At 38.5% G+C, this 19,530-nt stretch overlaps 2 protein-coding genes across 3 annotated transcripts in view; one reads left to right on the forward strand and one right to left on the reverse strand.

The window, feature by feature from the left end:
* LOC146612293 (uncharacterized) overlaps nt 1-19,012 on the reverse strand; it is a 33,034-nt gene extending 14,022 nt beyond the window's left edge. Inside the window, exons 1-21 of one of the 2 annotated variants that reach the window (XM_085379248.1) lie at nt 18,567-19,012; nt 16,470-16,676; nt 16,295-16,378; nt 16,115-16,219; nt 15,872-16,027; nt 15,529-15,672; nt 15,256-15,399; nt 14,785-14,928; nt 14,559-14,678; nt 14,316-14,435; nt 14,188-14,232; nt 14,057-14,104; nt 13,927-13,953; nt 12,723-12,830; nt 11,997-12,634; nt 11,585-11,720; nt 11,300-11,536; nt 8,972-11,065; nt 5,571-5,630; nt 5,294-5,446; nt 132-5,114 (exon numbers count right to left, since the gene is read on the reverse strand). In XM_085379248.1, the coding sequence (XP_085235374.1) occupies nt 132-5,114; nt 5,294-5,446; nt 5,571-5,630; nt 8,972-11,065; nt 11,300-11,536; nt 11,585-11,720; nt 11,997-12,634; nt 12,723-12,830; nt 13,927-13,953; nt 14,057-14,104; nt 14,188-14,232; nt 14,316-14,435; nt 14,559-14,678; nt 14,785-14,928; nt 15,256-15,399; nt 15,529-15,672; nt 15,872-16,027; nt 16,115-16,219; nt 16,295-16,378; nt 16,470-16,676; nt 18,567-18,576 (9,763 nt within the window). In that variant the 5' untranslated portion in view covers nt 18,577-19,012. The remainder of the gene's footprint in view (nt 1-131; nt 5,115-5,293; nt 5,447-5,570; nt 5,631-8,971; nt 11,066-11,299; nt 11,537-11,584; nt 11,721-11,996; nt 12,635-12,722; nt 12,831-13,926; nt 13,954-14,056; nt 14,105-14,187; nt 14,233-14,315; nt 14,436-14,558; nt 14,679-14,784; nt 14,929-15,255; nt 15,400-15,528; nt 15,673-15,871; nt 16,028-16,114; nt 16,220-16,294; nt 16,379-16,469; nt 16,677-18,566) is intronic. The other variant, XM_085379247.1, reaches the window with a different exon arrangement.
* LOC146612294 (E3 SUMO-protein ligase ZBED1-like) lies at nt 6,251-8,151 on the forward strand. Its single transcript, XM_085379249.1, has 2 exons — nt 6,251-7,314; nt 7,479-8,151. The coding sequence occupies exons 1-2, from the start codon at nt 6,251-6,253 to the stop codon at nt 8,149-8,151; spliced, it is 1,737 nt and encodes a 578-aa protein (XP_085235375.1).
* Nucleotides 19,013-19,530: the final 518 nt, after the last annotated feature.

Here is a 19,530-nt window from a genome sequence, read left to right on the forward strand (position 1 = left end):
AGAGACATGATATCCTTAATATCCTCTTTCTCACTGTTCAAATCTTTTGTTTCTGAGGGGCAGCCAATCAGAGGAAATAGTGTTGTGGATCTTTACATTATGAAAATAAAACCTCTGTACTGTACATGTACCTGTCTTTGTGATTCTTTTTTTCACAGGTTCTTTGTCTTCTTTGGGAGTCTTGACTTCTTTCTCCTCTTTGGAAGGCTTTTTAACTTTTTCTATTTTGTGAATCTCCTCTTTCTTTTCTTTGGAAGGTTTCTTTTCGACAGGTTCTTTGGGGAGCTTCTTCAGTTCTCTTTCTTCTTTGATAGGCTTCTTTGGTTCTTTTTCATCCTCTCTAGAAGGTTTTGTTGGTTCTTTAACTACTTGTTTTTCCTTTGCTGACTCCTTTGGTACTGCCCTTTCTTTAGAAGGTCTCTCTTTCTTTATGTCCTCTTTCACCTCTTTAGAAATTTCTGCTGTTGGTTTCTTCTCTTTGATGATCTTTTCTGGCTCTTCTGAAATCTTCTTTACTTGCTCAGCATCTTTGGGTGGTTTTTCTTGATCTTTTGTTTCTTTCAAAGGCTTTCTTGATTCCTTTTCTTTCCTTGGATGAAGTATTTCTCCCCTTGCTTCCTTGGATGGAACCTCATCTTTAGATTGTTCCTTAACTTCTTTTTCCTTTTGTTCTCTTATAGGTTTAATTTCTTTCTCCTCCATGGATGGTTTTATTTCTTCTTTGTCATCCTTTGAGGGTTTTTTCACTTCTTTCTTTTCCTTTGGAGGTTTTGTTACTTCTTTTGGTTCTGTGGTCTTCACCTCCTTCTCTACTTTCTCAACCATCTCTTCCTTAGATGTTTTTAAGACTGCCTTTTCTTTGTGTAATTTTTTCTCTGCTTTCTCATCTTTAAGGGATTTCTTTTGTTCTTTGAAATGTTTCTCTTCTCTTGGTTGTTTCTTCTCCGTCTCATCTTCGGAAGGTACTTCCTTAGATTTCTTAACTTCTTTCTCTTCTTTAAGAGTTTTTGTCTCTTCTTCTTTTAGCGGTGGTTCCCTTTCCTCTTTTTCTACTTTTGGAGGGTGGGTGACTTTTTTCTCCTCTATATGTGGTGTTTTAGCCTTAGAGGGTTTCTTCACTTCTTTCTCTTTTTTGGGAGGAACCTCTACTTTTTCTTCTTTAGGAGATTTCCCAATTTCTATCGCTTCTTTAGGAGGTTCCTTGTCCTCTTTGAATGGTTTCTTAATGTCTTTGGGCAGTCTCGTGACTCCTTTCTCAGGTAGTTTCTTCTCTTTTGAAGGATGGCTAATTTCTTTTTCTTCAATGGGTTTTATTAAAGGTTTCTTCTTTTCTTCTTCCTTAGGAGGTTTCTTCTCTTCCTTCTCTTTTTTAAGATGTTCTATCTCAGGTTTGTCTTCCTTAAGAGGTTTCTTATCTTCCTTCTCTTTTCTGAGAGGTTTCTTCTCTTCCGTCTCTTTTCTGAGAGGTTTCTTCTCTTCCTTTTCTTCTTTGAGAGGTTTCTTCTCTTCCTTCTCTTTTCTGAGATGTTCCTTCTCAGGTTTCTCTTCTTTGAGAGGTTTCTTCTCTTCCTTCTCTTTTTTAAGATGTTCTATCTCAGGTTTGTCTTCCTTAAGAGGTTTCTTATCTTCCTTCTCTTTTCTGAGAGGTTTCTTCTCTTCCTTTTCTTCTTTGAGAGGTTTCTTCTCTTCCTTTTCTTCTTTAAGATGTTTCTTCTCTTCCTTCTCTTTTCTGAGAGGTTTCTTCTCTTCCTTTTCTTCTTTAAGATGTTTCTTCTCTTCCTTCTCTTTTCTGAGAGGTTTCTTCTCTTCCTTTTCTTCCTTAAGAGGTTTCTTCTCTTCCTTCTCTTTTTTAAGATGTTCCTTCTCAGGTTTCTCTTCTTTAAGAGGTTTCTTCTCTTCCTTCTCTTTTTTAAGATGTTCCTTCTCAGGTTTCTCTTCTTTAAGAGGTTTCTTCTCTTCCTTCTCTTTTCTGAGAGGTTTCTTCTCAGGTTTCTCTTCCTTAAGAGGTTTCTTCTCTTCCTTCTCCCTTTTGAGAGGTTTCGTCTCGTCCTTTTCTTCTTTAAGAGGTTCCTTCTCTTCCTTTTCTTCCTTAAGAGGTTTCTTCTCTTCCTTCTCTTTTTTAAGATGTTCCTTCTCAGGTTTCTCTTCTTTAAGAGGTTTCTTCTCTTCCTTCTCTTTTCTGAGAGGTTTCTTCTCAGGTTTCTCTTCCTTAAGAGGTTTCTTCTCTTCCTTCTCCCTTTTGAGAGGTTTCGTCTCGTCCTTTTCTTCTTTAAGATGTTTCTTCTCTTCCTTCTCTTTTCTGAGAGGTTTCTTCTCTTCCTTTTCTTCCTTAAGAGGTTTCTTCTCTTCCTTCTCTTTTTTAAGATGTTCCTTCTCAGGTTTCTCTTCTTTGAGAGGTTTCTTCTCTCCCTTTTCTTCTTTAAGAGGTTTCTTCTCTTCCTTCTCTTTCCTGAGAGGTTTCTTCTCTTCATTTTCTTCCTTAAGAGGTTTCTTCTCTTCCTTCTCTTTTTTAAGATGTTCCTTCTCAGGTTTCTCTTCTTTAAGAGGTTTCTTCTCTTCCCTTTCTTCCTTAAGAGGTTTCTTCTCTTCCTTCTCTTTTCTGAGAGGTTTCTTCTCTTCCTTCTCTTTTCTGAGAGGTTTCTTCTCTTCCTTTTCTTCCTTAAGAGGCTTCTTCTCTTTTTTAAGATGTTCCTTCTCAGGTTTCTCTTCTTTAAGAGGTTTCTTCTCTTCCTTTTCTTCTTTAAGAGGTCTCTTCTCTTCCTTCTCTTTTATGAGAGGTTTCTTCTCTTCCTTTTCTTCCTTAAGAGGCTTCTTCTCTTCCTTCTCTTTTTTAAGATGTTCCTTCTCAAGTTTCTCTTCTTTAAGAGGTTTCTTCTCTTCCTTTTCTTCCTTAAGAGGTTTCTTCTCTTCCTTCTCTTTTCTGAGAGGTTTCTTCTCTTCCTTTTCTTCCTTAAGATGTTTCTTCTCTTCCTTCTCTTTTTCAAGATGTTCCTTCTCAGGTTTCTGTTCTTTAAGAGGTTTCTTCTCTTCCTTCTCTTTTCTGAGAGGTGCCTTCTCGGGTTTCTCTTCCTTAAGAGGTTTCTTCTCTTCCTTCTCCTTTTTGAGATGTTCCTTCTCAGGTTTCTCTTCCTTGAGAGGTTTCTTCTCTTCCTTCTCTTTTCTGAGAGGTTCCTTCTCGGGTTTCTCTTCCTTAAGAGGTTTCTTCTCTTCCTTCTCTTTTCTGAGAGGTTCCTTCTCGGGTTTCTCTTCCTTAAGAGGTTTCTTCTCTTCATTCTCTTTTCTGAGATGTTCCTTCTCAGGTTTCTCTTCCTTAAGAGGTTTCTTCTCTTCCTTCTCTTTTCTGAGATGTTCCTTCTCAGGTTTCTCTTCCTTAAGAGGTTTCTTCTCTTCCTTCTCTTTTCTGAGATGTTCCTTCTCAGGTTTCTCTTCCTTAAGAGGTTTCTTCTCTTCCTTCTCTTTTTTGGGAGGTTTCTTCTCTTCCTTTTCTTCCTTAAGAAGTTTCTCCTCTTCCTTCTCTTTTTTGAGAGGTTTCTTCTCTTCCTTTTTGAGAGGTTTGTCCTCTTTCTTCTCTTTTTTGAGAGGTTTTGTCTCTTCCTTTTCTTCCTTAAGAGGTTTCTTCTCTTCCTTTTCTTCTTTGAGAGGTTTCTCCTCTTTTTTGAGAGGTTTCGTCTCGTCCTTTTCTTCCTTAAGATGTTTCTTCTCTTCTTTCTCTTTTCTGAGATGTTCCTTCTCAGGTTTCTCTTCTTTAAGAGGTTTCTTCTCTTCCTTCTCCCTTTTGAGAGGTTTCTTGTCTTCCTTTTCTTCTTTAAGAGGTTTCTTCTCTTCCTCCTCTTTTCTGAGATGTTCCTTCTCATGTTTCTCTTCCTTAAGATGTTTCTTATCTTCCTTTTCTCCTTCAAGAGGTTTCTTCTCTTCCTTCTCTTTTCTGAGATGTTCCTTCTCATGTTTCTCTTCCTTAAGAGGTTTCTTATCTTCCTTTTCTTCTTTAAGAGGTTTCTTCTCTTCCTTCTCTTTTCTGAGATGTTCCTTCTCAGGTTTCTCTTCCTTAAGAGGTTTCTTCTCTTCCTTTTCTTCCTTAAGAGGTTTCTTCTTTTCCTTCTCTTTTCTGAGATGTTCCTTCTCATGTTTCTCTTCCTTAAGAGGTTTCTTCTCTTCCTTCTCTTTTTTGGGAGTTTTCTTCTCTTCCTTTTCTTCTTTGAGAGGTTTCTCCTCCTTTTTGAGAGGTTTCTTCTCTTCCTTCTCTTTTTTGAGAGGTTTCTTCTCTTCTTTTTCTTCCTTAAGAGGTTTCTTCTCTTCCTTCTCTTTTCTGAGATGTTCCTTCTCAGGTTTCTCTTCCTTAAGAGGTTTCTTCTCTTCCTTCTCCCTTTTGAGAGGTTTCTTCTCTTCCTTTTCTTCTTTAAGAGGTTTCTTCTCTTCCTTCTCTTTTTTGAGAGGTTTCTTCTTGTCCTTCTCTTTTCTGAGATGTTCCTTCTCAGGTTTCTCTTCTTTAAGAGGTTTCTCCTCTTTCTTCTCTTCTTTGACAGGTTTCTTAACTTTTTTCTCTTGTTTGGGAGATTTTTCCTCTTCTTTAAGACGTTTTCTCTCCTTCTCTTCTTTGGGAGATTTCTTCAAGTCTTTGTCTTGTTCAGGAAGTTTCTTAAGTTCTGTCTTTACTGTAGGTGGTTTCTTCTCATCTTTAGGATGTTGGGTTACTTCTGTCTCTATTTTTTCTAGTATTCTGATCTTTTTATCTTCTTTGGGTGATTTCTTGAGTTCCTTTATTTGTCTTATTGGTTCCTTTTCCTCTTTAACTTCTCTGGTAGCTTTAATTAATTCTTTCTCTTTTTTAGGTGTTTTCTTGATTTCCTTTTCTTCTTTTGGAGGTTTTTTGACTTGTTCCTCTTCTGTCGCTGGTTTCATTACCCTCTTCCTTTCTTTGGAAATCTTCTTGAGATCTGTTTCCTTCTTAGGTGGTTTTGTTGCTTTGACCTCTGCGTGAATTGGTTTTTTCGCCTCGTCCTTTCCTTTGGGAGGTTCTTTCACTTCCCTCTCATCTTTAGGTTTGACATCTTTTTTCTTTTCTTTGGGCAGTTCTTTTACATCTTTTCTGAGCAGCTTCTTTACTGGCTCTTCTTCTAAAAGCAACAATTTAGGTGTCAGTTTAATATATTCTGTAGGGAATATCATTTGTGTGGAGAAGTTACTGGTATACATTTGTACTGGTTGTATATATTTTGTATTTATTTTTCATATTTTGTAAGTCTATTTATACTTCTGAACAGTATTTTGTAATTTCAAAATATAACGTTATTACCTTTGGGCTTCTTTTCTTTCAGTTTAAGAGGTTTTGTGTCAACTTCGGGCTTCTCCTTTAGTTTTACTTCTTTTGGTTTTATTGCTACTGTTTCAAACTCTTTGGCTTCCTTATCTTTTTTCTTCTCCATCACAGGGGCTGCAGCTTTGAGATCTGTAAGCAGCAATGCATCCTCACAAGATTATCCGTGGCAAATTGGCACAAATATTTACAATTTAATATTAGAAAAAAATAAGCTGAGAAAAATCAAAGACATGCACAGTTTCAAAAAATGTACCTTTAATAATGCCATCTTTAACTTCTTCTATTGCATGTCTTTCCTTTGCTTCTTTCAGAACTAAAGTATATTAGATATACAGAAATACAGCATACAGAAATATTCAAAAATATTCAGCATACAATAATTAATTTCTGGACTTGTAATACAGTTAACATGACAAATAATCATGCTTGCAAAAGCACTAGAAGCATCACAGTGTTAAAAAAAACTATGATTACAAACACGCCACAATATCGTCGTCATACTGTTAAAAGTAATCAGCCTGATGTTTTGGAAATGTACAACTTTATCACTGTGTGTCTGCCTGAAAATTGATTGGGCACACAAAATACTTCTATGGGATCTTAATGAAACCCACTCTAGGACATATGCTCATATACAGAAGATTACCTGTACATCGAATTTCCCAGAGGAACCCACCCGAGGGATTAATAAAGTTCTATCTTATCTTATATTAGTGCTGTCAAAATTAACGAGTTAATTTTTTGAGATTAATGTGAAATGTTTAAAGCGTTAAAAAAAATAATAACGCAGTTTCCCCCTGTAATACAAGACCTTTTAACTCATCGGCAGCTCTGAAGGAGGGGGCAGCATTGTGCTATTCTGGCGTTTTGCCTGCCGGAAATAATTAGACGAAGAAGAAGTGTTACCACGCTATTATAAGCAAACACGCAACAATGGATAAGGACGGGCTTTTGGGGGGGAAGTTTTACTTTAAGAAGTTGCCTAACGGCTTGTTGGACAAAACGAAAGTAACGTGCACAATTTGCAAAGCTGAATTCAGGTACCACAGAAGCAATTCGTCTCTGTGCTATCACCTGAGAGCAAAACACCCAGAATCCACCTCTACGGGATCTTGCCAATCTACGCCTCAGGATTATGGTGCTCGTGGACGGATAACAAAACATGTGAGTGAAAAGCTAACCAATTCTTTGGTTGTTTGGATAGCTAAAAACTGCCGACCAGTTAGCATAGTAGAAGATGATGGACTGAGAGAAGTCATTCGCGTTGCATCAGGAGACGTGCGTTATAATCTTCCCTCGAGAGGAACCATCGTGTCGAGACTGCACACTTTGTATGAGGACCAGAGGGATCAGCGGTCCAGCAAGCTTGTGCAAGTAAGGAATGTCGCTCTCACAGGAGATCGCTGGACTTCGGTGAACAACGATAACTACTCTGGCGTCACGGCGCATTTTATTGATAACGACTGGACACTACAATCGTTTGCACTAACAGTGAGTAAAACTGAAGAGCGACAGTGTGCTGAGGCGTGTGCTGACCATTTTCTGAGTGTTGCAAATGAATGGAAAATTAAGGACAAGTTAACCACGTTTGGCACCGACAGTGCTCGTAACATGGTTGCAGCCGCCAGACTACTTCCATTTGAACACATGCCCTGCACGGCCCACATTCTGCAAAGAACGATCACAGTTTCTCTTAACGACAGTGAATTTGAAAGGGTTCTGGCCAAATGTCGCAAGGTTGTTGGACATTTTAAGCAGAGTCTAGCGAACGCTCAGGAATTAAAGGAACAGCAAGTTGCACATGGACAAAAAACAGAACCACTTGTTCGGGACGTTCCAACAAGATGGAATTCCACCCTAGAGATGATCAAGCGGATCCAGAGAAACAAATCTGTGCTGACCACCATCCTGGCTCAGCAAAACAGCATGGTGACTATGTTGACCGACCAGGAGTTTGACATACTGCAAAAGCTGGAGGAACTACTTGAACCTTGCAGGTAAATCATTTTGTTTATCATGTGTGTGTGGGTGTCTACCTTTGTGTTCTGTGTTCTAGCTCCGTCTTCAAGTATGTTCTCCCCCTCCACCTCTGTGAGTTTGTCTCTGTGTGATTAATATAAAAATACAGGCTTGTTTACAACTTTTGTTCTTTCTATTGCAGATATGTGACCGAACTGCTGGGGGGGAAGCAGTATGTCTCCTGCTCCGTGGTGTTGCCAGCCTTGTGTTATTTGTTCAGGGTTATGGAGCTCTCAGATGATGACCCAGTCTACGTTTTGAGGTTTAAGAAGGTTTTTACCACAGACCTAGCTCAGCGGAGGGACAGCATCAATCTGACATGGCTGAAGATCGCTACTGCCCTTGATCCCAGGTTTAAAGACCTTAAGTGTGTTTCCAAAGATGAAAGAAGAGAGGTGTGGGCTTCATTACATGACCTTGTGATGGCAGAGACACATGCACATCAACCATCTGCTCAGACAACAGAGGAACCATCACCAAAAAAGAGAAAGATCGCCATCTGCTTGCTGGGTTCTTCAGATTCAGATTCAGAGGAAGAGGAAGACTCTATAGATCGCTGTCTGGATCGGTACAAAGCAGAGCCCAAAATAGACATAGAGGAGTGTCCACTACAGTGGTGGTTAAAGAGAGAAGGAGCACATGCCAGGCTGGCACCTATTGCATGCAAATACCTGTCAACCCCTGCAACCACAGTGCCTTGTGAGAGATTATTCTCACTCTCAGGTCACATCATTCAAAAGAGGAGTGCTTCTTTGTCTTCAGATGATGTCAACAAAATAGTCTGCCTCAATAACTGGCTGAGTGTAAAGGACTAAGCCAAATTGCTGCTTTGGAGAGAATAATGTTCACCACTCTGGGTTTTCAGCTGTCTTTTTGTGTTTTAAATATTGACTTTTGTGCACCCTTTTGAAATTCAGCATTAAAGTGTTACATTTTGTTATTTATATTTCTATTGTTAGGAGAGAATCTGTGTTAGATTGACAATGACTATTAAAAATCTCTTTGAATTTAAGCATACATTCTTTGTGTTTATTCTGCATTTACTTCATTATGTTACTTATATTGGCTTAAATATCTGTTACAAGCTTAAATATAAAGTTGAACAAATGTAATTGCAGGCAGGGTATTTTTCAAATAATTGCAGACAAATTACAAATTTGTGCCAAATACTTTTTTTTTTTTTTTTTTTTTAATATATATGGTATATAACATTGGGTATGTTTATGGTGTATTTTTAAATATCTATTATTACCATATCTTCATTAGTAATACTACTAATAGTGATTTTCTAAGACAATTATAAAAAGAAAAATACGTGGCATAAAATACTCTTCCAATACTTGATGTTTCAAAAAGTTAGAAAAAACATTCACACATTTTTAGCCCAAAGAAGAAAAACTGTGACATAAAATATTAAACATTAAAAATTAAAAAAAAGTTAAATGAATCATTCAGCACATTACATGTTAGGTCTGAATAACTTTAGTCCTGTCATTACCAACTATTCAAAGAGCATGTAAATTAACACTGCCATTCCACATAAAACACAACATTACTTAATACATGCATCATGTATTTTCATAGCCTCATAATGAAAAACATGATGACAAATATGTGAGGGGAAGAGTTTAGTACCTTTTTCATATTTGTTGTGGCCTTCTGCTTTGTGAGACAATTTGAGTCCTCCAAATCTCTCAAGGGTAACATCGGCCTTCCTCTTTCGTTTAGGTTCAGTCTTTCTGCTTTCGCTGTTGTTGTTATTTTCATCATGATCATCAAGGATGTTGGAGTATTTATCCTCCTCGTAAACAGGAAAAAAAGTTTCTTTCTCTTCCTCCTCACCATCAGCAGATTCAGGTACAGCGCTGTCATTACTGATTTTCTCAGATAACAGTATTTTAAGGTGTGTCATTGATGGCTCTTCAGTGTTGGTCTCTTCCTGTTCTACTACAATAGGTTCTTCTGGCCCCTTCTCCCCACTATCCTCATATTCTACTACGTCTTCATTTTTCTCCTCCTCTTCCTCCTCCTCCTCGTCTCTGATTTTAGTCTCTTCTTGATCTTCAAAAATGTATTCAGTTTTAATTTCCTCTGCCTCCGTCTCAGCTTCTACCAAAATACTGGGAAGCTCACTATCTTCCTCTTCATATCCTGCCAAAATATCACGAGTCTTGGATTCCTCTTCCTCATGTTCTACCAAATCATCCTCAGTTTTGGCTTCTTCTTCCTCTTCCTCATATTCTACCAAATAATCTTCAGTTTTGGCTTCATCCTCTTCCTCGTGTTCTACCAAATCATCCTCAGTTTTGGCTTCTTCTTCTTCTTCCTCATATTCTACCAAATAATCTTCAGTTTTGGCTTCTTCCTCTTCCTCATGTTCTACCAAATCATCCTCAGTTTTGGCTTCTTCCTCTTCCTCATGTTCTACCAAATCATCTTCAGTTTTGGCTTCTTCTTCCTCCTCCTCATGCTCTATTAAATAATCTCCAGTTTTGGCTTCTTCCTCTTCCTCATATTCTACCAAATAATCTTCAGTTTTGGCTTCTTCCTCTTCCTCATGTTCTACCAAATCATCTTCAGTTTTGGCTTCTTCCTCTTCCTCATGTTCTACCAAATCATCTTCAGTTTTGGCTTCTTCCTCTTCCTCATGTTCTACCAAATCATCTTCAGTTTTGGCTTCTTCTTCCTCCTCCTCATGCTCTATTAAATAATCTCCAGTTTTGGCTTCTTCTTCTTCCTCCTCATGTTCTACCAAATCATCTTCAGTTTTGGCTTCTTCTTCCTCCTCCTCATGCTCTATTAAATAATCTCCAGTTTTGGCTTCTTCTTCTTCCTCCTCATGTTCTACCAAATCATCTTCAGTTTTGGCTTCTTCTTCCTCCTCCTCATGCTCTATTAAATAATCTCCAGTTTTGGCTTCTTCTTCTTCCTCCTCATGTTCTACCAAATCATCTTCAGTTTTGGCTTCCTCTTCCTCCTCATGCTCTATTAAATAATCTCCAGTTTTGGCTTCCTCTTCTTCCTCCTCATGTTCTACCAAATAATCTTCAGTTTTGGGTTCTTCTTCCTCTTCCTCATGTTCTACCAAATCATCTTCAGTTTTGGCTTCTTCCTCTTCCTCATGTTCTACCAAATCATCTTCAGTTTTGGCTTCTTCTTCCTCCTCCTCATGCTCTATTAAATAATCTCCAGTTTTGGCTTCTTCCTCTTCCTCATATTCTACCAAATAATCTTCAGTTTTGGCTTCTTCCTCTTCCTCATGTTCTACCAAATCATCTTCAGTTTTGGCTTCTTCCTCTTCCTCATGTTCTACCAAATCATCTTCAGTTTTGGCTTCTTCCTCTTCCTCATGTTCTACCAAATCATCTTCAGTTTTGGCTTCTTCTTCCTCCTCCTCATGCTCTATTAAATAATCTCCAGTTTTGGCTTCTTCTTCTTCCTCCTCATGTTCTACCAAATCATCTTCAGTTTTGGCTTCTTCTTCCTCCTCCTCATGCTCTATTAAATAATCTCCAGTTTTGGCTTCTTCTTCTTCCTCCTCATGTTCTACCAAATCATCTTCAGTTTTGGCTTCCTCTTCCTCCTCATGCTCTATTAAATAATCTCCAGTTTTGGCTTCCTCTTCTTCCTCCTCATGTTCTACCAAATAATCTTCAGTTTTGGGTTCTTCTTCCTCTTCCTCATGTTCTACCAAATCATCTTCAGTTTTGGCTTCTTCCTCTTCCTCATGTTCTACCAAATCATCTTCAGTTTTGGCTTCTTCCTCTTCCTCATGCTCTATTAAATAATCTCCAGTTTTGGCTTCTTCTTCTTCCTCCTCATGTTCTACCAAATCATCTTCAGTTTTGGCTTCTTCTTCCTCCTCCTCATGTTCTACCAAATCATCTTCAGTTTTGGCTTCCTCTTCCTCCTCATGCTCTATTAAATAATCTCCAGTTTTGGCTTCTTCTTCTTCCTCCTCATGTTCTACCAAATCATCTTCAGTTTTGGCTTCCTCTTCCTCCTCCTCATGCTCTATTAAATAATCTCCAGTTTTGGCTTCTTCTTCTTCCTCCTCATGTTCTACCAAATCATCTTCAGTTTTGGCTTCCTCTTCCTCCTCATGCTCTATTAAATAATCTCCAGTTTTGGCTTCCTCTTCTTCCTCCTCATGTTCTACCAAATAATCTTCAGTTTTGGGTTCTTCCTCCTCCTCCTCATGTTCTGCCAAATCATCTCCAGTTTTGGCTTCTTCTTCTTCCTCCTCATGTTCTACCAAATCATCCTCAGTTTTGGCCTCTTCTTCCTCCTCCTGCTCTATTAAATAATCTCCAGTTTTGGCTTCTTCCTCTTCTTCCTCCTCATGTTCTACCAAATAATCTTCAGTTTTGGCTTCCTCTTCTTCCTCCTCATGGTCTACCAAATAATCTTCAGTTTTGGCTTCTTCTTCTTCCTCCTCATGTTCTACCAAATCATCTTCAGTTTTGGCTTCTTCTTCCTCCTCCTCATGCTCTATTAAATAATCTCCAGTTTTGGCTTCTTCTTCTTCCTCCTCATGTTCTACCAAATCATCTTCAGTTTTGGCTTCTTCTTCCTCCTCCTCATGCTCTATTAAATAATCTCCAGTTTTGGCTTCTTCTTCTTCCTCCTCATGTTCTACCAAATAATCTTCAGTTTTGGCTTCCTCTTCTTCCTCATGCTCTATTAAATAATCCTCAGTTTTGGCTTCCTCTTCTTCCTCCTCATGGTCTACCAAATAATCTTCAGTTTTGGCTTCTTCTTCCTCCTCATGTTTTGCCAAATAATCTTCAGTTTTGGCTTCCTCTTCTTCCTCCTCATGTTTTGCCAAATCATCTTCAGTTTTGGCCTCTTCTTCTACCTCCTCATGTTCTACTGAAGCATCGTCAGTTCTGGCCTGGTCAAAAATGTCTTCAGTTTTTGTTTTCTCATGTTTATCCACAATAGTTTCTTCAGTTTTGCTCTCCTCATCATCTTCTACCAAAATGTCTTTGGTTTTTGTCTCCTGCACCTCTTCATCTTCTACCACCCCTTTGTGCTGTATCACTTCATCATTTACAATTATCGCAAATTCATCTGTCTTTGTGTCTCTCTTTTCTTGGTCTTCACCTCTACCATCACCTCCTCCTTCTATCACCTCTTTATTCTCTTTTTCTTTTATTAATTGTTCTGCATTATCCTTTATTTGAACTTCGTCATCATCACCCTCTCCAATTTCCTCTTCCTCCTCCTTGGTGTCATCATCAAGCTTTTCCTCCTCCTTCAGTGATGGTCTCAGTTCTGGTTCTTCAGTGTGTCTTGCTAGTGATGTGATAGCAATAAATTTAGTGTCTGTTTTTAACTTAATTAATGTGACTTAAAAAAAAAGAAACAAAAATCATGTGAATACCATCATCTTCCTCTGTCACATCTGCTTCAGTGGGTGCCATCTCGGAGTCTTCTTTTATCTCTGCAGCAGGAGCAGCTTCATCTTTGGCAGCACGCATGATCTCTGTAACTGTATTACGAACCTTATCATCCCTCTTATGTGATCTTCATTTCTTTATAGGGTGATTTTAATGGTGCAAAATCATAGCAACATTACAGCATGAATACACCACAGATTGCAGTTAGTGGATTTTTAAAATTGCTTCATAAATTGAAGCAGGAATTATTTTATATCTCGTTTCTTTTCTATTTAGCTTCTTTTAAAGTGTTTTTTAAATGCCTTGTAACTTCCTGAAGTAGCTGGTACAAACTGCAGCTGAGCTATATGTTTAGCCACTCATTACAGCAGAGTACTTGATCAAATTAGGCTACAGTGCCGTGATGATCTTAATGAAGGAGCTGGCTGGATCAAATCGTTTATATAAAACCACAGGACCAAAGGAACATGATGTATCAAAACTGGCTACAATGGTAAATACAGTGTAAAAGTATTGTGAATGCTATCTTTGCAACATGTGGTGTGTTTAATAGTTACATGCACAGGTAAAAAGTATACAAAAACACATGCAATCCAGTCCGGACGATCCAAGGATATACATATGACAACAGTGTAAATGGTCAAAAACAGGAGGCAACCAGTCAGTGGCACAAAAAATGCGAGAAAGAGCAACAAAGGAATGCAAGTCTGAAGGACACACATGGTCATGCACAATGTTACACAGAAAAACATGATGACTGAGTCAAGACATATCACTGCGAAGTTCTGTAAAATATTACAACAAATGGTCAGTGTGACAAAGAAAGGGAGGAATGAAGTAAACCAATCCATAACAATGTAGCAGCTTAATGACAATTAGAATAACAGAATGAAGAACAGATATGATGCATGTTTGTCCATGCTATAATGTAATGAGTACAAATCGAGTATTTTTCAAACACAGTGGCACGCAGTTTCATAGATCTTCAGGGTTACACTGAACAGTAAGGCATACCATGAGGCAGACTTGAAAACAGATTGAATAATGTCCCTTGAAAAACACAAGTCTGTACAAACATGCAAGAAACAAACAAAAATCAAAAAATCTATGCAGTCTAGTTGCTTGCAACACACATTGCGCAAGTTTAAAAGCACATTTTAAATGTCTTTAACGAAGATATTTTCTTACCTTTTTCAAATGGAGGCAGAAATTTCCCTGTATTAACACATGGAAAAAGACACTTAGCTTCTTTTTTTTTAATGTAATATTTCCTTTTCTGTATTACTGCAATGGAAAACAGAAGAAATACTGTCATTACCTTTCCTTCTTACTAAATTGATATCAGATGGGGAAGGTACAGCTTCATCTAAAAGAAACAAAGACATTTTGTGAAAACCTGCCAATCATAAATGTTTATCAGAATATTTCTGAGTGGATTAAAGCAGAAACCTTTTTCTGTTACTACATTTACACCTGGGGTGGTGACAGGTTCCCCTGAAACATAGAAAATATTTAGCAGATGGATTTTTAATATTTCCTAATTAATAGTACTGAACATCTAATACTAATAGCCATACCCTGATCACCAACAATCATGCTTGACATGTAAGCTAAGAGCAAATCCTTCTTGTCTGTGAGCTCTGACACAGCATCTTCAACAACTTTCATTGGGTCAATGGACACTTCAGGCATGATTCCTGAAAATGAAAAACACCAGACAGTGAATAAAAGCTGCTTTGTCTTTATTTAGAAAATCAGCTTAGCTGCCGTAAGGATAACATGTAACCAATTTTCTGATAATGACGTAGGCTAAAACAGACCTTGTTCACCAATCAGTGTTGAGGAGATGTAGCTCGCAAGCAGGTTTGTCTGCTCTTTGGTGATTTCTACTGCTGACTTAAAAACTGACACGGGGCTAAATCCCAAGGTATGCTGGATATCTAACCAACAGAGAAAATAATAGAGAAAATAAAACAATCCTTCGTGAAGTCTGGGAAACCTGCAGTGTGTGCATTGTATCAGGTGATGTCTTGGCAGACTGTGTACCTTTTAGCGTGTCCAGTATGACATCCAAGACTGCGCAGAGCACGCCCTGGATGTAGCCAAATAGTCCACTCACAAAGTCATTAGTAACACTGAAGGCATTTCTGCCAATAACCACGGGGTCAATGAAGCTAATGTCAGTGGTTCCTGAGGACAACACACACTCAGGTCAAAGGTGCAGTAAAGTACTTCATTAAACATACATGTACTTGACAGTTACACAGACATTAGAAAAATGTGTTTAAGGCCAACATTTTCCTTATAAAAGCATGCATTGTCAAAGTTAGATAAGTTATATAAGTTTTTGTTTAGTGGACAACATCCATAACAAGCTAAAAAGAGTTACTGTTGATCTAAAAATACATTCCTAATAAAGTCTGTAAAATGCATAAGCAGTATATACAGAATATAAGATGTACTGTAAATATTAAGCCACAAACATCACAAATGAGACAATATGGAGGCACTGAATACCTTTGAATACATCCAGTATCATGTCTACGATGGCACAGAGCACGTCCTGGATGTAGCCAAATATTCCACTCACTGTGTCATTTGTGACGTGGAATATATTTCTTCCTATTACCACAGGGTCCATGAAGCTAATGTCGACGGTTCCTGAGAAACACAAACAGGAAATGAATACGGACAGAAAGTACGCAAAGCAAACTCTCTAAATTGTGTTAGATAGATATTCTTTTATGTTGTTTTTAAGAGGTTATGGGTTAAACGAGAGAGCGCAAATACCTTTCACTACATTCAGTGTAGTGTCCAGTATGGAACAGAGCACATCCTGGATGTAGCTCGCCACTCCACACATGAACTCATTAGTAGCATTAAAGACACCTCTGCCTATCATTACAGGGTCAATATAGCCAAGATCAGTTTTTCCTGAATGGAAAAGAAATAGAAAAGTAAGTGCATTTGTAAGTACATTCTGCATTAATTAATAATGTTACAAACCAGCAAGGGAGTTAAAGTTTAGTTCAAGTATTTAAAAAAAAGACAGATTTATTCATTCATTAACTGTATGTGAAACAAGAGAAAAACAGTCTTGAGTAGAAAAAGGATTCAAGTATAAATTACATACCTTTTTTAATATCTTCTATGGTTTCCAGTGATGTATCCACAACAGCACACAGTGTGTCCCTGAAGGAACCCAGTGCTCCACCTATGAAGTCATTCGTTGAATGGAAAGCTTGTCTACCAATGACCACAGGGTCAATGTAGCTGAGGTAGAAGTTCCCTGTGGTTTCAGAAGATTATTCTGTACTTATTAAGCAGTCTTTGTTTTTGTTTTTTTGCTTGTGTTGGTAGGAGTGAGCGGTCATACCTTCTTCATCTGACAAATATCGAACAAACCCATCTTTTGCTTCTGATATTTCCTCGGCTGCGTATCTGGCAGCTGACATGGGGTCACTTAAATCCGGTGCGCATTCTGCAAAAGTACAGCAAGTCATGCATTAGAGAGCTTACACAAATAAAAACTGTGCCAAGATAAATTCCCCACTACCTTGAAACTTATTGAGCAGACTGGATAACTCATCAGTGGCGTCGTTCACGGCCTGGACAGGGTCCGTTATGATCTGCTGGATGTCTAACGATGATAGCAAACATGTTGGTCAGATTCTGCATAACTGATGGCTTAAAAGACTTGGGGACATACACTTTTAGATTTTGTGGCTTACCGGGGACTGCTTTGTACTCAACAAAGTCAAACATCACCACACCTACAACCAGCCAGGACAGGAGAGCAGCAAGGGCAATCAGCAGCTCAACAGACATTTTCACCTTGTTGAGCAGCCCCAGACCTTTGGATCTGAGAGAGCTCGTCTGTGGCGCTGCTGCTCCGTCACTGGACCCAGTGGCTGCAGCGTGGGAGGCTGATTTGGCTACTATATGTGGAAGACATAAATAGACAAAAGTTAGTCTGACAAATTCTTTCTGCTTTTGTTCTTGTGCTTGTAATGTTTGATATTCTTGCACTGCTAAAGTAACCACAAGGGTTTCAGTTCTTTATAAATATCCACTGCAGATCATGTGCAAAACCTATATGGATCAGAACTGATAAAACAATTAAATGTCTGCTTGTACACATATTTATTGTTGTCTATAATGAGTGATTGGTAGCAAGAACTTGCACACTTGCATAGTTTGTCCACCAGAGGGAGCTGACATTACACTTTTAGCTGTGAAATCTCTGTATGTCTCCTAACAACAGTGAAAGTGTTTCTCCGTGTTTTGTTCCTCTGTTACAAAGTGTGCAAACTATGTATGTTTTATCAGATCTGTCAATTGTTGCGTAAGTCTTTTTCGGTCATATTATCGCCCTCTTTCAGTAATTTCACTATCGTAACAATGATTTTGCCCTGGCGTCTTAATAAAAGCCCATTTTCTTAAACCTTTCAAGTCTTATCATCTACACAATGAAGACAAACCCTGACAGGAAGACATTTTGCGCACATAGTGCATTATTAGTTGTATATATATAATTTTTCATCTTTACCATGACCCTATACTGTCTCTTTATTTCCTTATTATTTATATTAATCGGAAATGTTAAACGTCATCAGAAAAGTCATGGTGTGATAGGGCACTCCAATTTTAGCAGTGACATTTTCCAAATGTACTGACACACTTTAGACTGGCTTAGCACAGTGAAAAATGCCCAAGGCAGCATTTAGTAACTGTTATCATCATTAAATGCTGTGCACAGAGTGTAAGATTATCTGTACTGATTTACTGTAATGTCAGGCGTCAGGGAGACCTTCACTCAAGGTCCAAGTTGAATGAACTCTGAAAATGTTCGATGCATGACGACTTGCTTCCAGCGTGTAGGACACGGGGGGAAAAAACCTCTCAAACGCAAACTCAACTATTCAATCAACAGCATCGTTTAGAGCTGTGCAATTTTTCTAAGTAACTATCGTGTTATTACATTTTTTGTGAAAACACAACAAGTTCACTCGCTGTTAAAAAACCCCAAACCCAAAAACATTCGATCTTAAAATGTGCTTTTTAAAACTGGTGATAACTGAAGTAATAACATTAAGTAATTATGAGCATTGGCTTTGTTTACAGAGTAGCCAATATGCACTATACACTTCATAAGAAAAGACTATGTGCTGGAGCGCATTATAAAGCTTTGCAGGTTATTTATTGTTATCAGCTTTCTACAGTGCTTTTGATGCCTTTAAAATAACCGCTAACGATTCAAAGAGTAGCACAAAGGCATACAGAATAGGGAACACTTGTCTAAACTTGCTGACTGCAATAAGAAACTGTACATATATAAGTGAAAAGCAGGTCTACAGTGTCACAAGGAAATGCTCTTTATAGACACTGGTGGATCAGTAGCAGCAGTCTTCTGCATTAATATATCAGACGAAGACGATTTTTTTCCTCCACTAACACCACTTTTGCACATTTAAGCATGATCTAAGAGTGTCTTACATTTACACAGTACTGTGAATGCAGGACTTGCAGGTGTTTTTTCACACTTTTATTTATTTATGTATATTCCTTTTGACGTGCTTGAGGTCTACCACCCTGGCTGAGGTCAGCTGCAGCTGCAGTCTGTCACAGGAGAGCAATGCGAATACTCTGGTGACTTGATAGCTTATATTTATAGCAACCAACTTTCGACACATCATCGTCAGAGGACACAACTTATCAAAACACTGCCGTTTATTTGTTATGCAGAATTTATTACTGTGGATTTTTGTGCTGTAGTAAAGGTTTTATTTGAACAGTTGTGCTTGAAGACCCAGGTGTAACAACCCTACCTTCAGCCATTGTGACGTGTAGACTATCTCAGGTAGGATACTTTAAATTGGAGACAAAGCCTCCTCATGAAGAATTAACTGGTGACGGCTCCAGTAAATCCAGTTTGAATCCACTTTCTCAGGAAAAAAAAAAGTGTCCCAGGTGGTAAATTATTCCATTGTCACTTGGACCGTCACAGCCTTGTCTTCTTACCCATAACATCCACAGGTGGAACTTGTCCAAGGTTTTAAAAAGTAGAAAATGGAAAATTAAGCATGAATTGAAAGCCTACATATGTTGGGGAATTTGGAGCTGCCTGTGAGGCAGCATTAAAAAAGGGGGTCTGGGGACAGTGGGGCAAAGTAAAGCGACACAGGGGAAGAATCAGCCAAGCTAAGCACAGGGCTGGGCAGGGTGAGGGGAAATGCACAATATCTCACCCAGTGTTTCTGGGGGCTCACATGGGTATAGGCCAGTGCAGAGAGCAGGAAGGCTGCAAGGTAACTCTATCCGCCCAGAAAATACAGGTTATTCTTAGCTGGAGCTCTGCTCACCAGCCGCTCTGGCAGACCTTTTTTGGACGTTCAAGGGTGTGCAAGATCAGCTGGCTGAATTGAGCACCCCTACTGGCTGCTGCAGCACTCTGTCCACTAAAAACAAATCACAGGCCCACGATTAATGGCAATTCAGATGAAAACTACCTTCAAATCCCCCCCTTCTACCTTCAAGTTAGGTTAAAACAGCTTCTTTTGAGTAATTTCAGAACTAGTACTAGTTGATTAAAAAAAAGTCCATAAAAAGGTCCATAAGTGCATGTTTTTCTGCAAGAGGTCATTAATAGGAATCATGGATAAATGTAGCCTGATCCTGGTTTGACAAAAGTTAACAGGAGCCAAAACTGCAACTGCTTATGGAAAAGGATTAGGGCCATCAAAAGAAAAAAGAAGTCAGAATTGTTTCCCCCCCGGTGGCCTAAATCTTTTC

This window comes from Diplotaxodon limnothrissa, linkage group LG19 (assembly GCF_057381915.1).
Source record: "Diplotaxodon limnothrissa isolate DT_005_m linkage group LG19, D_limnothrissa_male_GT1.1, whole genome shotgun sequence".
Classification (NCBI taxonomy): Eukaryota; Metazoa; Chordata; class Actinopteri; order Cichliformes; family Cichlidae; genus Diplotaxodon; species Diplotaxodon limnothrissa.